The sequence below is a fragment of the Thermobia domestica genome, chromosome 9, assembly GCF_964235325.1.
Source record: "Thermobia domestica chromosome 9, izTheDome1.hap1.1, whole genome shotgun sequence".
Classification (NCBI taxonomy): Eukaryota; Metazoa; Arthropoda; class Insecta; order Zygentoma; family Lepismatidae; genus Thermobia; species Thermobia domestica.
Genome location: NC_137462.1, coordinates 183,128,885 through 183,144,728, shown reverse-complemented (window position 1 = coordinate 183,144,728; position 15,844 = coordinate 183,128,885). Strand labels below are relative to the sequence as shown.

Genomic DNA, 15,844 nt, shown 5'->3' with positions numbered 1-15,844 from the left:
GTACTAGCGCGTTTTTCCGGAAAGTTCCGAAACATTGCTTAAGTCGGGATCGAGTTTGCTCAATTTGTTTGAAATTAGATTTATCTTATCTGTACAAATAAGAATTTTAGAAATGATCCAAAAAAGTAGATCAAAAGATTGCGATTTTGACCAAGAGTTTTAGAAATGATCCAAAAAATGCATCAACGATTGCGATCTTGGACAATAATTAGTTTCTGGATCAGGGATCACAAAAGTTTTGAACGGACCCTAAATCGAGTTTTCCATTTATTTATTTTTTGCCTACTAAGGACATCATGCCGAATTAAGTGATAGTTTGTGTTGGCTACACTATATGTAGTTCTCCATATACAAGAACTATAATTGCGAATGGTACCGAGTCCGAGACGAGATCGAGACTAGTCTCAGACTCGATATCATCCCTAAATATTTGTTAATTTAATTGCTTACTTTTCCACCTCACAACTGTTTTTACTTTACAATGTTTTTCAGCTGTAAATTTCAAGAAAATGCTGTAGCAAATTCCAATCCGATTTAAGAAATGTTCCGGAATGTTCCGGAAACCTGCTCTAGCTCTATTGGATATGCCTTGATATTGTCTCTTGGAAACTTTCTAAGAACTGCGTTTCTCTCTCTTACCGTTCTTTTAAAATCGAAAATAGTACTTCTGGCCATATACTCAAATGTTAAATTCAACATGCGATAATTTTCGAAAGCGTTGACTCAGTTTGATGATTGATGTCAATTTTCTGAACAGTTGTGAGGGGTTTTCAGTGGAAAATGGAAACGGCTTTTAATATGAGTTATTAGATATTAACTTGCATCAACTATCAAAAGAGAAAATTAGACTTGCTAAAAATTTATTTTTGCTTAATACGAGGCGTTAGTAGTTTCGCATTTTTTTTAAAAGAAGCGAAGAATTACTGGTACAAACAGGGAGGAAAAAGTAAAGAACAATGTTAAAATTTGGATTTTCTTGCCACCCACAGTCATAGACGCCTTCTCAACACAAGGAAAATTGGCTAAGCCAGTTATTCCAAGTGATCAACGTATGACGTAGGGTCATGGTATTACAATTTGAGAAAAGTAGATAGAAATGCAGTGAAGAAAAGGAGGATAGGTTAGAAGGTGACGTAGGAGAACAAATGTTGGTTGTGCAATCATCGATCCACAAGTGCTGCGCCTACAAAACTGTCGCCTACGTTTTCGATGTTCTTGCTTGGCTGTCATCACAGTCTTTTATCAAAGACGATTACTTGTCTGCTCCTTCCCCTCTCACTGAGAAGACGAGCAACAAACTGTGACGTGAAATATCATTCAGCTAGACTCCTAATTTATTGAAGCAAGCTTCCACCATTCGACAGAATATAAGATTTTTTTGTCTGTCTCTCTGTTGTTCCATGATAGCTTTCGTGAAACAAAAAAAAAAAAATTAATGCCACCTGTCGTATGTATAGAAGACACTGTGGATCAGTGGTAAAGCATTCACTTCTGGTGTGAAAAGTTCTTGGATGAATCTTTGGCCATGTGAGTTTGTGCTCAATAATATCACGTCCGTGGGTTTTCACGGAATTTTCCCATTTCCTAAGACATTCTCATTCCATCAATTCGTTTCACAATCTTTTACTTTATTTCCAATGATCAAATCTTCTCCTTTAGCTTGCAGAGCATGATGACGTACGAATTTTTCCAAGTTTAGGAAATTGACTAATTGTTTGAGGTTAAAATCTGTGAATCCACCCGAACTTACTACGAAGTTTCTGTATGGACGTAATGGAACAATAAGACATTTTATACGATAACTTGTGAAAACATTAATGGATTCTGAAGTAGTACATTTTTTCACATAAATTGCTTGTAAAGTTTCTCAACCATCCTCACTGCTTGAGATTGAAATCGGTTGAGAAGGAGATGATTAATTTAATCCTTTCTTCGCATGGATTTGAATCATTGCGATAAATTTTAATTTAAACACTATGCTTTAACAAAACTCCTTTAAATATTTATCTTTCCTATACGTGTGTATAGTCCGTCCGGTAGATCTGAAGAACTACTTAATGAATCACCATTGTTTTTCGTCAGGATATACGGAGTTAGAAGTTATGAATTGAGTTTGTTGATGAAGGTGAACCATTTCGCCGGAAGTGATAGAAATCAACCGTTTCCGGTTTTAATATTAATCACTTTAGAGTAACAATGGTAATATAACGAGAAACGATTTTCTGCTAACAATTAAGCATCTGAAGAATACATATATATATATATATAGGGTGTCCTACAAGTCGGTTTTCTTAGGTCATCTCGGTAACTATTGAAGATACGGAAAAATGATAAGAGAGAAATGTTATTGGAAAGTATGACTTTTCAATCTAAAATGTTGGAATTTTCCGAATTGGACCAACCATTTGGGCTCTACACTGGTATAGCGCCCAATGGTAAAGTAAATGCAACATTGCCATATCTTTGTTGGACAACACTGAAGGAAAGAGTGTGTAATTTGAAGTATCCTCGACAAGGAGAATAGAAGGAACGATCCAAGGAAGGATATGAAAAAGGATCACACGCAACGTCAACCCAAGACAGTAGAGTCAACAACAAAAAACGGGCAGGTACGAAAGAGAAAGTGAATTGAATTTAGCCCTTTCTAATTTTATTCAATTGCTCTTGTCTTCTCGTTGACATAACGTAGCTATTAAGAACAGTTTGCCATGAATAAATTCTATAAAATTTATTTTTTGTAACTGCCCCGTCCGTTCTGGTGACGCCACTGCCTTGGATTGATGTCACGTGTGATCCTTCATAATATCCTTCATTGTGGCCCCTTCTATTCTGTTTCGTCCTTCAAACTACACACTCTTTTCCTTCATTGTTGTCCAACAAAGATATGGCAACGTTCCATTTTTCTTTATCATTGGGCACTATATCAGTGTAGAGCCCAAGTGGTTGATCCAATTCGGAAAATTCCAACATTTTAGATTGAAAAGACATACTTTCCAATAACATTTGTCTCTTATTTTTTCGTATCTTCAATAGTTACCGAGGTGCCCTATGTCAATGGACTTATGGGACAAGTGGTACACATCTACTACCATTTCTGGTTTCAATATTAATTTTGAAATTATCATGTCACATAAACAAAATTCCTTCTCTTGGCACAGATGTGACATTGCTATTTTTTAAATGTGAACCCACCTAGTGTAGTCGCTAATGCTCTCGTCTTTGATGCGAGTGGTCACGAGTTCGATTTCCGGAAGGGACACTCGGTCGAAAAAGTCAGAAAGCTTTTCCAGGCCAGCCATCCTGAATAAGATTTTCCTGTATTTTCCTCATTTCCGCCAGGCCAATACCAGGATAGTATCTAACATAATAGGTCCCACGCCCCTTCCTTCCTTCCCTTTCCTCATATAGTGTGATCAATCAGGACAGATTTGTTCCGTATTACTGAAATAAAATGAGAATTTCCTTTTCTTTCGTATTCGATATATCCAACCAGAACTTTCTTCTGTTTTATTTCAAGTAAATTCCATCAAAATTTTATTCTGCTTCACATCAGGCATACTCAATTAAAACTTTCTTTTGATTCATCTCAGGCAAATGCAACTAGGACTTTCTTCTGTTTCATATTAGGAACGTTCAATCAGAACTTACTCTTGTTTTATGTCAGGAATATTTAACCAGAACTCTGTTGTACTTCATATTAGGCAAATTTAATCAAAACTTCCTTCTGTTTCATATAGAGCAAATACAATCAGAACTTCCTTCTGCTTTGTATTAGGCAAATGCAATCATAGTACTTACTGTTTCATGCTAGCCATAATCAAGCAAATGTAATGTCTAAATTTTGCTACATTTTTAATCTTTCTTCATTGTTAAGTGTATTTTACAATATAGTTCGCATATGTTCCCATCAAACAGTTGTTTTATCTTATAAACTACAAGTTAAAGAGTATGAACTTACGGCTAAACATAATGTAAATAACAATCTTACAACTGGTTGACAGTGAGATGGTTATACTTACCTGAAAAGAGAAAAAAAGTACATAAATTAGGACTAACATGTATAAGCATCACAAAACTATCGTAAGAGTTAACAAACATTGATCAATAGAGTTAATCCGATTGGGCACTTCTTTACACGTTAATGTGTAGTAGAGAGAATCTCTGCATAGTAGGATAATATGCATTATATGTGGGTATTATTGGCTGGTTCGAGTTTAGCGCTCCTTTTCAGCACTTATGCTGTATGAGACATGGATTTACAGCTTAAGGCAAAATTCAAATCATCGTAATGTTTTCAAATTTGAGTCCTTCCAGAAATCCAACCCGAAATCCTGTGCACCAAATCACTAAACAAGTGGGAAGGGCGAAATGTGAGTATGGAGAACAATAATGCATAAAGTAAGTTGGGTGATGTTCTCTGTGTTGTTTAATGGGTTTAGTTTTCTTCTATTATCTAGAATGCAGTCACTAGTAAACAGTAGGTCACTTAAGCCTAACCAAAAGATATCTGCTTTACGTTGTTAATAGTTCCATAATTTCATCATTACAAGACACCTATTTATTTTATAAGTTGTATTAATACATTTAACAATTCTTCCTTATATACAGGGTGGACTATTTATCATGATACAACCTTGTTTCTTTTAAACTAAATGGACAAAAACGCTGAAATTTTGCATCATGCAAATATCTACAGGAGGCCATTGTTTGGCATGCTGTATGACACCACAAGGTTAAGAGTGGTACCAACCTAACCAAGTTATATTTTTCCAAGTTGCACTACGTCAGGCTATTACATATTTCAAATCTACATATGAAAGGAGAACATTCAAAATCACATTTGTTACGCAATATAACAAACTATGGACACCATAGTATCACTAACATAAAAAACTACCATATTTTATAGTTCTACAAAAGCAATAACGCAAGCAAGACGAACGAGGTAATGCACATCCAAAACAATTTAATGTTGAATACTATGTCGTCATATGATCATATGACGTAGAAACAAAACTGCAAGGAATTGAAAATTTGACTTTTACAAAGAACTTTACTTCGAAAGTGCTTAGGTAAGTATCAATCGAATTGAGTATATGGTTTCCAATAAACATAGGGACCATAATGCCGTTTACAGCACTTTGATATCTCAAACTCTTCGGAAGATATAAAAAATTGTAAAATATGATATATTGATTAAAATGGCGCATTTGGGGTAACTTCTCAAAACATTTTTTGATTTATTTTGCTTCAATTACAATATTATTCTCGGAATTACATAACTAAGTTGTGTTGCAAATTTCTAACAGTTTTTACTGTATCTCCAGTAAGATTTGAGATATCAAATTGCTGTAAATGGCATTATGACTTCTACATCTATTGAAAACCATCTATGCAATTGATGAGACGCTTATCTAAGCAGTTATTTGAAATAAAGGCTTGAAATTGCAATCCCTTGTAAAATTTTAATCCATTGTAACTTTATTTATTCATTCGAAATTCATCACAGCATGATCATTGTATCAGACTGTAAAGTACTTTGGATGTACATTGCCTAGTATGTCTTATTTGCATTATTACCGCTGTAGAGGCCATCAAAAGTTGGATGTTTGTAAATTGTAGCATTCTTTGTTTGCAGACACTGAATAATATATATAACATTGTAAGTTTTCGTTTAACATGTATATTTGAAACTTGGTTTAGTGTCATTTGAAAGAAATAAAACTTTATGTTGTGTTGGCAACATTGTTAATTTTTATGGTATGACAAAGTGTGTCAAACACTGTCCCCCTGCTGATATTTGCATGGTACAAAATGGCAGCGATTTTTGAATATTAAATCAAAAGTTACAAGGTCGTATCTAGATAAATGGTCCATCTTGTATATCTATCCATTTACAATCCTTTCCATTTGTTTTACATAATAGTCACAGGTAAACAAACAAACCTCTTAATTAATATGTATTGTACTTGGTAGTATTATGTAGAAACCAGAACCATATTTTAACCAGATATTACACTTGGTTTTACTATTTCCAGTTTCTGTAGTAGAGTGAGAAGCTGATACTGAATATATTCTTGGGATCCTGAATGCATATCAAAAAAGCATTTGTAGCGTAATATTATCGTTATAGCTCTATCCAATAACTATTGGATACGGATGAGGTAATAGATTTTGATCATATTCAGTTGCAGTACATAATTGATAGGTTTAAATATCCAAGATCAATACTAGATCAAATTCATGCTCACGAAGAAATTAAACGTCGACTAAAAGTAAGGAATTCATGTTGTTATTCAGTTCAAAATCGTTTGTCACGAATTCTGTCGAGGAATTTGAGGCTTAAAATATTTGTATATGAAACAATAATCATGCCCGTTGTAGTGTATGGTTGCTTAACATGGTCCCTTATTCTGAGGAAAGAACGCAGACCTAAAGTATTTGAGAATAAAATTTTGAGACGAATATTCGGACCCAAGAGGGACGAGAATGGGGAATAGTAGAAATTTTATAACAAGAAACTGCATAATTTATACCGTTTACCAAACATTGTTAGGGATAACAGGTTTAGGAGCCTCAGCTGGACATGTTATGTAGACAGAATAGAAGGAAGTAGGAACGTTTTCAAAGTTTTAACTGGAAATCCAATCGGGAAACGACCATTAGGAAGACCTAAGCGCAGATGGGAGGACAATATTAAGATGGATCTCGCAGAAATAGGAATACAAAATAGAAACTGGATCCAGTTGGCTAAAGACAGAAGTCCTTGGAGAGCTTCTATGAACGCGGCATTGAACCTCCGGGTTTCATAGACCATAGATAGAGAGAGAGAAAAAGAAATAAGAAAGTCAGGAAGGGGGCTTATTCTTGTGGTACAGAACATCTATCAAAAACTGCTGCTCCTTTCTCTCTTACTGGCTTTGCTCTATCAAGATTATAATTGAAACTGGAAGTGAGAGCGGATTTTTACCACTTCTGCTTTTAGCAGAGATAAGATTGTTGAGATGGAATCTATTCTAAGAATACTGAATTGATTCCAAAAACAGCTTATCGTTATCACTTGTCTTTTTGCCCTGAAGTTTTTTTGACAAACGGACTGACATAGCCGTTCTATAAGATTCAGTCATACAGGTGCGCAACCAGAAATTTTTGTTCGGAGGGGGCCAAGCTTTATTGGTGGGATTTCAATACTACAAGCCACAACGTCTATGTAGTATTGAACGGGTATCATTCTGCACCCGAAAAGACGGTAAAATACTTCTACCTATATTTTCGGGGGGAAAAATTATACAACCAGAACGTTTTCATAAGTGAAAGAGTACAGATGAAGTGTAAGATCAAATTTTGATACTACATTAGTCGCTTCCTTGTTAAACAAATATAATTTTATTGAGAAAGTGTACAAATGTATGTTGAGTTATGAAGATTTTTCGGGGGTCCAGGATCCAATAAATTCCCTTATGGGTGCGGCCTTGCTCACATGTATTTCTCTCTTGCATAGTTTGAAAATCTAAAATGGATTTTAAGTGTACACTGATACACCAAAACTACCCTAGCATAACGAAAGTATACCAACTACAATATAATTAAATATATACTCTATACACTTTTTAAAGATCCAAGTTCTTTCGTGGTGAGTTAAAGCAGTAGAGAGTCAAAGGGAACTCTGATGGTCAGACGAGGTTTCAGTTGAGAAGAGCTATCTTTCCAAATATGCATACGATGTAGAGGGAAATGGGAAAAATGCTATCCTTGCTCTGTGAAACTCAGTTGAAAAGAGAAAATCCTGGTGTCATATATTCAGATGTAGCCCAGCTGCGTTATAAGAGTATTATGGCTGAAGGAGAGTGAGCGAGAGGCTTATTGAAAGTAAATTCCTTAAATGGGAAAACGGAGGATACGATGCAATAATTCAGAGAAAGGAAAAGAGAAAAAATACTTGGAAGAAAAGAAAAATCGAACGCTTGATAAATGGATGTAGAAAATATATAGATATCCTCTGAAATGGAGAACAGGATATAATGGGCTGCAGTTTCGGGTTTATAAGAGACAGAATGTCATCATAATGGAAAAAAGGAAGAAAAAAGTTTTTTGATGACATATAAAATATTCTTATGGTAGCAAAATTAAATGCTAGATAATACCATTGGTTGTAATATTATAAGGAAGCGTGTATTTTATATCAGGTTTCATATCTTATCCTTTATTTCAAAAGACAAAAATTGTACTAAACTCTGACATTTAGAGGCGTATTATGTAAGAATGTTCTCTAAGTATTATGAAGATTAAAAAAGGACAATAAAGAAAAGGAGATCTTACGTTTCATAAACAAGTTTCATGGTACCTCTTTGTGCTATTGCGGATTTTTGTTTCTTCAACATTCAGAAAATGAGTTTCCTTTTCTTCTTACATAGTAATATAAAACATCACTATGTTACTTGAGACCTTCAAAATCTGCATATAAATAAAACTGGAGAAAATAACGAAACGGAACAGCAAATTAATGAGAAGTATTAGAAATAGAAAGGAAAAGATATAGAGAAAAAGAAATCCGTTAGGATACTGTGTTTTGAAGAAAATGTACTCTGAAAGACAATGGAAAGTATAGTGTTCCATGTAGTGGACCATCATCGTTCGGGAGAAGGTAGAGGGCGGCTTCATTTATCATACATCTATCATCTTTCCATCTGTATGTTTTCGTACGCCCTCTCAGCTGCGAATACCGCTACCGAACTCGTGGTTGGTCGGTGGAACTCTTGGAACAGGAAGGTCAGTCGACATCTTCCTCTGTTTGAGGTATATGTGCACCATTTCAGCCTGACTCAAGTGAGTCCAGTGTTATGTTTATTTTATTTATTTATTTATTTATTTTTGTTGATTCGGCTTCAACGAGAATCCTGCCGGAGAATATCAAATGTAAAAGTAGCACTTTGCTACAGCAAAAAGTACTCAGCCAATCAGTTGAAATTAGTATAAAAATGAAGACTAAGAAGCATCAGGTCTGAAAGACGCTGTTGAATATCCCTCTTGATCATCGTGATGTACACGAAAGGATAATGAATTAAAGTAGGCTCTAGTGGGTTCTAATTCGCTTTAGTAGGCGAATAATTTACATTTATAATCATTACATTCTTAGATTTTATATCTACCATAAAGAATTATTACAGAGAAATTAAACATATTTTAGTTTTTTCTGAATTGTTACACACAATACGTTGTTATTGTTATACATCAGAGTCAAAACACAATTTAAATTAACAAAAAATACAGTAAAGCCCCGATTGTCCGCGAGCCGATGATCCGCGGTGCGGATTATTCATGAGTGTTACGAAAGAATGTTTAACCCTGCTGCAGACGCGCTCAACTATTTTTCATAAACAGTTGCTGCGGACTGACATTCCGCATGCAAATAAGTGCTGTATGTTCTAAAAACACGAAAAATAAATTGCATTGTAAGAATCAATATTTCCAACAAATAGTGCATGTTTCGAAGTGCAATTCTACTCTGACAAGCAGAAGCTGATTGTGTTGTAAGGTATGAAAAACTGGAATTGAGAAGAGTGATTTGCGTACATTCATTATTCACTGCGGAGTGAGAGTTCTCGGGTGACCATTAGAGGGTTAATTACGAACGTTGAAAGAAAAAAAAAAAAAACAGAATTAATCCAAGTTAACAACCGGGAAAATTCAACAGGCTCTACAGTGCGAAAGTAGAAAATTACTGACAGGTTTATTGTGCATCGTAATCCTATAGGCCTTCTCGGAACTTATGGATGAGTGGCAGGCTGTTGCTCTTTCGTTTTGGTCATGGCTTTCACATTCTCCAATCACTTATCTTGACGACCCCAACAACACAAATAATAAAATATAGTTTTTATGCTGAAATACTGTATTTTTTTTGTGTTTTCACCTCGGTTTTAATTTCTTTTTTTATTATTATTACCCGCGATTTTCACAGTCCGCAGTGCCTTGCCACTCAATTCCGCTGATAATCGGAGATTTACTGTATAGTTAACATTTGTATTTCCCTAATTCAAAAATAATATACAAGTCTTCAAACTGCAAAAATTCATGAAATATATTTCTATCAAAATCTGGAAATAATAACTTGGATTTAAAAAATCATACTGCCGAACGAAATGAAAGTAAATAACAGAAATTTGTATCGAAAAGAATATTTTTATAGAATTGATTTATAACATGCAGTATTATATATATATGATATTTTTTAAATGTTCATTTTGATTCTAAGCTTGTTGAAATGTCCTCTATAAACGCTCAAATCAGTAATGAAATACTCAAATCTTTTTATTTCAGTTTTCGTCTAGCTGGCATCATTACCACAACCAAAGTAAATGATTAAATCTCGAAATCTCGAAGCAATAGAAATAAAAAAAATTAAAAAAAAGAAATTGGAACAAAGCAAACATATTTATATATTATTTTTGGACAGAGGAAAAAAGGACAACAGAAAATGAAAGTAGAATTTGAATTTTCTATACAGATTTCCATACAAAAAAAACCCTCGGTAACAAAAATAATGTCTTCATTAAAACCAGAAAAAGCAAACCTAATGAACTCTATTTCGAAACGTTTGTATCAATCGTTCTGTTCTTCAAAGCAGTTCGTTTATTTTTCTTTCTTTTTTTTCTGTTCCCTCTGCGACAAAAAAGCGGGCATAGAAAAAGTAATTGATGCAGTCGTTTGGTACACTATTTGGAAACAGATTTTTAGCTTCAAATGAGAGTCAATTCGTTTTCAGGACATGTACAGATTGACATACTTGATTTTGTATTTTTTCCTGTCATTTGTCACATACGATCCCTAAGCACAGAACACGTGGAACACGTAACGTAAGTTGAAATTGTTTTTCTAAATGTGCTAATGAAACGTATTTGAAAGGAGTTCTGTCCCTTTCAAGTATGTTTTTCTTTAATCTGAAAGAAATTTAATGATAGGAAGATAATTGATGGAATACAAATAAAACATAGAAACCGACACATAACCACACAGAAATGATGACATTCATGAAATCTCACATAACTTGGATTGAACCTAAAAATCTTTGCATCAGGAGCAAATATTTAGCCATTGAACCACCGTATGTTATAAAGTAGTGTGATGTAACTTCAGGTTATCTTTTTTCCCCTTATCGTTTGTTCTTAATATCATATTACCAAATTAAACAGAATGGAATGATTCATAAGCGTCTTCATGGTCTCACAACAACTTATGAAAATCTCAGTTCTCAATTCAGTGCATTTACTTCTATAATTACACTTTATTGGGTCATCCGATTTAAAGACTAATCAGTTAATACTACTGAAACGGGAAAACCCCGAGAAAACCCACAAGCACGGTGTTTGTCCACCACAAACTCCACACGGCGCGAGCTGGGATCGAACCAGGGATCCCAAGCACCGGAGATTAACGCTCTACCACTGAGCCACCGCGCCCCTAGTTTGCACCAAAGAGGAACAACTAGCAGTGATCTGATTTTTGTGGTCGGAAGGCATATCAGGGGCCGCAATCCATTGAAGACTTTCGGCACAATACGGGAACAGTGTCTTGCCGCAACGGAGTGTCTACGAATGGATTGAAAGACTCAAAAATGGTCGCATAAATGTTAGGCACGAGGAAGGATGGTCATTCGGCCCCCCAAACATTTTTTCAGAAAAATACAAAGTAACTCACGTATTTTGTGAACCTTTATTGGTACTAACTTTTCAAGGTAAGTTAAGATTGGCTAACTTGAACTCATAGCTATACATTGCCGGAACGACGTGCCTACCTTCTGTAATCAAACATGAAATTAAAATAACGCTCTTGTTTGAAGAAGTGTTATTTCAAAATATATCTTGAATATATATATATATATATATATAAAATCGTATGTGGTTGTAGACAAAGTGTAATGGTAACACACCTATAAATGACCTAATACCCTCCTCCTCCCCGTCCAATTGGTAATGGCACACTTTCAATGTCTGTATTACCGCAGTTTTCATGCATCCAGCCCACCAATGGATTCATGGAGCTTCCAGTATATAAAACGTTATATTTCATCGGAATTAACCTCTCAAAAATGTTTCATAATAAAATCAATGGCTTATTATAGACTAAGGGAAATAGATCATATGGAAGAAAATACACCATTATGTGAAATATTAAATACATAAAATAAACATAAGTTACAATATGTTAATAGTTCAGAAACTGTAATTTTATATACACACAACAATAATACCTGTATTACTGTATACTTGTAATCAACAAATATATCACGAAATAGTAATTATTTTGTTACAACAGTATATATTTAACGAACAATTATTTTTAGCAATTGATCGCAATACGTATAATAAAACAAATGCTCGTTGTTGTTTAAAATCAACACAATAAAATCAACAATGGTTTCTCTCTCTCTTCAGTTCTGAAAAACTTAAAAAAAAACACAAGATCAATTTCGTTCTTGCCTCGAACGATACCCATTGATAAATTTCAAACTAAAAAAATTCATTTGTTGAAAATCAACCATATCTGGTGTGACGGGTGTTTTCCTCCCTCTTCTCTATTTCAGCCACCAATCAGCGATTATCATCAATAAACAGTGCTATAACGACAACAAAAGACCATTCATTCGTTGAATTAAATGCTCACCAAATTCCAAACAAACCACAAGCACAAAAGCAAATAGCAATCGAACCACAAAGAGAATTTTGTCAGTTATACTTGAAACAAAAACATTTACCTTCCAACTGTGCTGATAAATTTGTTAAAGGTAACAAAACAATGAAAGAAACAAATGAAAATACATCAAACCAAAAGTTGACTTATTAAAAATAAAAATCATACAGAAAAAGGAGAAAAAGTTGAAAAATAAATTTTATTCTGGTAACAGTGATGACAAAATGTGTGTTTTTGTTTCCGTTTTCCTGACAAATATCAACATTAGCAGTACTTAATTGTATGATGGTAACCGATAAAATGTACTTAAATTAGTGACGGTTGATTGTAATTTTGTACGAGAGTAATATATTATGAAAATTATGATTTGTTAATTATCAGAGAGATTATATTCAAAATAAAACAACAGTTTGCAAGTAAAATTTAGTAGTTTGATAGAATATAAAGTTATTAATTATATTTTCGATGATAAAATGTAAAATAATTCTGCTGTTATTGTATTTTTTTTAAAAAAACTGAATTTCGTCTATTATGAAATATAAAAACCAAACTTTTTTGTTACGTGCATCACAAGCGTTTTAATTTTACCACTCAGTAAATGGTGTATCTACTACTACAAAATTGCAGTTTTATTCTAAGTCTCACGTGAACAATGATAAAATTCTTAGCTTTACATCCTACGAAAAAAAAAATACGTATTTTGGCTCGATGGCTTTTAATTGAATAATGTGGTAAGCATGTCATCTTCCGTCACCGCTATTGCTCGCTTTAAAGGCTTGATTTCAATTCTCTTTATTTAAGTGCTTCCAGACTCTTCTAAAACGTATCAACTGCAAACTTCGTGCTCTTACCTGAAGGGGAATCCAGGAGTATATGCACCGAAGACAGACGAGCTAAAGATGTATGACCACACGAATATGGTATAAAACATGAAAATGGTAAATAAAAAATATTTTTTCATTTTGGTCTTTTTGAGGGCACATGTTTTTTTACTCAATATTGCTTGTATCAGTGTAACATTTACAAATTTAATGGAACAAAATGTTCATAGAGTAAGAATAATATTTTAATAGGTTACTATGAAAATAAATATATTATGATTAAAATTGACTAGCGTAGTATACTAATTGTACCCTGATAATTCTATTTGGTGATATTTCTTAACTTATTGTGCAATTAGTACACAGCCCTTACTAACTTCGTGGCTGTTCTTTTTTGCGAAAGAAATATTATTTAAAAATTCATTTGGTCACTGTGCGTCTTATACAGAACAGTAGAATCAAGAGGCTTTGAAAAGGGTTCTACCCACTGCAAATATTCATAATCTAAATAAGCACGTCAGTTAACGATAATGATAAAACGTTAAAGCGTATTGTACCCAAGAAATATTGATGGTGTATGTAAATAACTATCTAGGAAATGTAACTATTATTAAGTATATTTATACGTGGTATTATTAAGCGTAATCCTGAATCCATTCTTTGATTTCAGTTTACATTTGACAAACTGGATGTTAGTATGTAGTCGAGTCTGTTATTCGAGTTGGATAGGACTAAGGCTATCCAATAGTGTCATTTCAAGTTTTGCTTAGGGGGTAAGACCTTCGATATAGGGAACACTTCACTTTTCTTAGTATATTATTATATTATTAGTTAAAATGTGTATATTTCTGGCACAGTTTGGATACAAAACCTCGCGGACCAAAACCTCGCCGACCAAAGTCTCCCGGGTCAAAGTCTCGCCGGGCCAAAACCTCGTCTAAAACCTCCCTGTCCAAAACCTCGCCGCCCAAAACCTCGCGGGCCAAAATCTCGCCTGTCCAAAAACGTCGCGGGCCGAAACCTTGTCTTACCAAAACCTCGCGTCCCAAAATCTCGTCATACCCAAAATCTCCCCTGGCCAAAATCTCGCGGTCCTGATCTCGGGACACAGATTCTTGCCTGATGTAAACTATGCTGGATGTAATCTCACCTGGGAAGAAATATCGTCAGTATAAAACGTCGTCACGACGATTTCTTCCATGCACAATGCCCTATATATTGCTATATGTATATATTTTGTAATAAAACATAATTGCATTAAAATAATGAGAAGAAAAATTCTAACACGTGCTTTGAAAATCTATCCTATATAAAAATGAACATGACTATGTGACATCATACCTCTTGAGCCACCCGACTGATCGCGATGAAATTTTCAACATATATGGGGTTCGGCCCTGGTATGTATTTTATAATTTCATTTTGACGTCACAACGAATGGGAGGGGAGATATTTAAAAATAAATAAAACTTAATAACTCTTGAACCACGAGACCAATCTCGATTTAGTTTGCCACACAGATCAAGTTACAGCTTGGGATGGTTTTTATCATTTCACTTTGACGGGAAGAGGAAGGGGAAGGTGGAGACATATAGAAATACATAAAAATGAAAGTGGCTGCGTTTGTGACTTAATAACTCTTGAACCACTCGACTGGTCTCGATCAAATTTTCAACATATATGGGGTTTGAGCCTGGGATGGTTTTTATTTCACTTTCACGGTGACCGTAGAAAATTCTAACACATTCTAATAATATTAATTAAAGTATGAAATAATATCTGAGTTTTTATGTCCCTCGAATGTGTCTTGTAGGTTAAAGTAGACATAGATGATCAGGATGAAGGAAATGATCGGACGAAGAAAGTGGGAGGAAACTGGAATACCCTGAGAAAGCCTACGCTCACGATATTTTTGTATCTTCTTTTTTCTTCTTCTATTATTATTATTATTATTTAGTTGTAATATGGAATTGCATATTAAGAAACTCACTGGGCAAATTTTAAGGAAATGTTTCATTCCGCAAGGTTTTGGCCAAGCGAGATTTTGGTCTGTGAGATTTTGACCAGGTGAGATTTTGGCCACGCGAGATCTTAGGCGGCGAGGTTTCGGCCGGGAAATTTTGTCCGTATCCCTTCTGGAACTCAGGGGTATCCTTATTCGCTGAACGCTCAAATGACGACTCTAAGGTTTCCTTAGATTATGCGGACGAGGTTACAAATTTTTCAATTTTACACAGATTTTGTACAAGTACAGGGTAATATGAATAGACTATAATATATTTATTTTTGAACCTATTTATTATGACTAATTCATAACATAGCATTATACAGGGTAA

General features: G+C 34.4%; 1 protein-coding gene across 3 annotated transcripts in view; it reads right to left on the bottom strand.

Moving 5' to 3' along the window:
* LOC145660494 (single insulin-like growth factor-binding domain protein-2) overlaps positions 1-15,844 on the bottom strand; it is a 1,012,667-nt gene that overhangs the window by 198,877 nt on the left and 797,946 nt on the right. Inside the window, exon 4 of one of the 3 annotated variants that reach the window (XM_081725614.1) lies at positions 8,864-12,613. The exons of the other annotated variants lie outside the window; for them this stretch is intronic. Within the exon in view, the coding sequence (XP_081581740.1) occupies positions 12,588-12,613 (26 nt within the window). The 3' untranslated portion in view covers positions 8,864-12,587. Of the gene's footprint in view, positions 1-8,863; positions 12,614-15,844 lie in introns of those variants that run through there. 3 annotated transcript variants of the gene reach the window in all.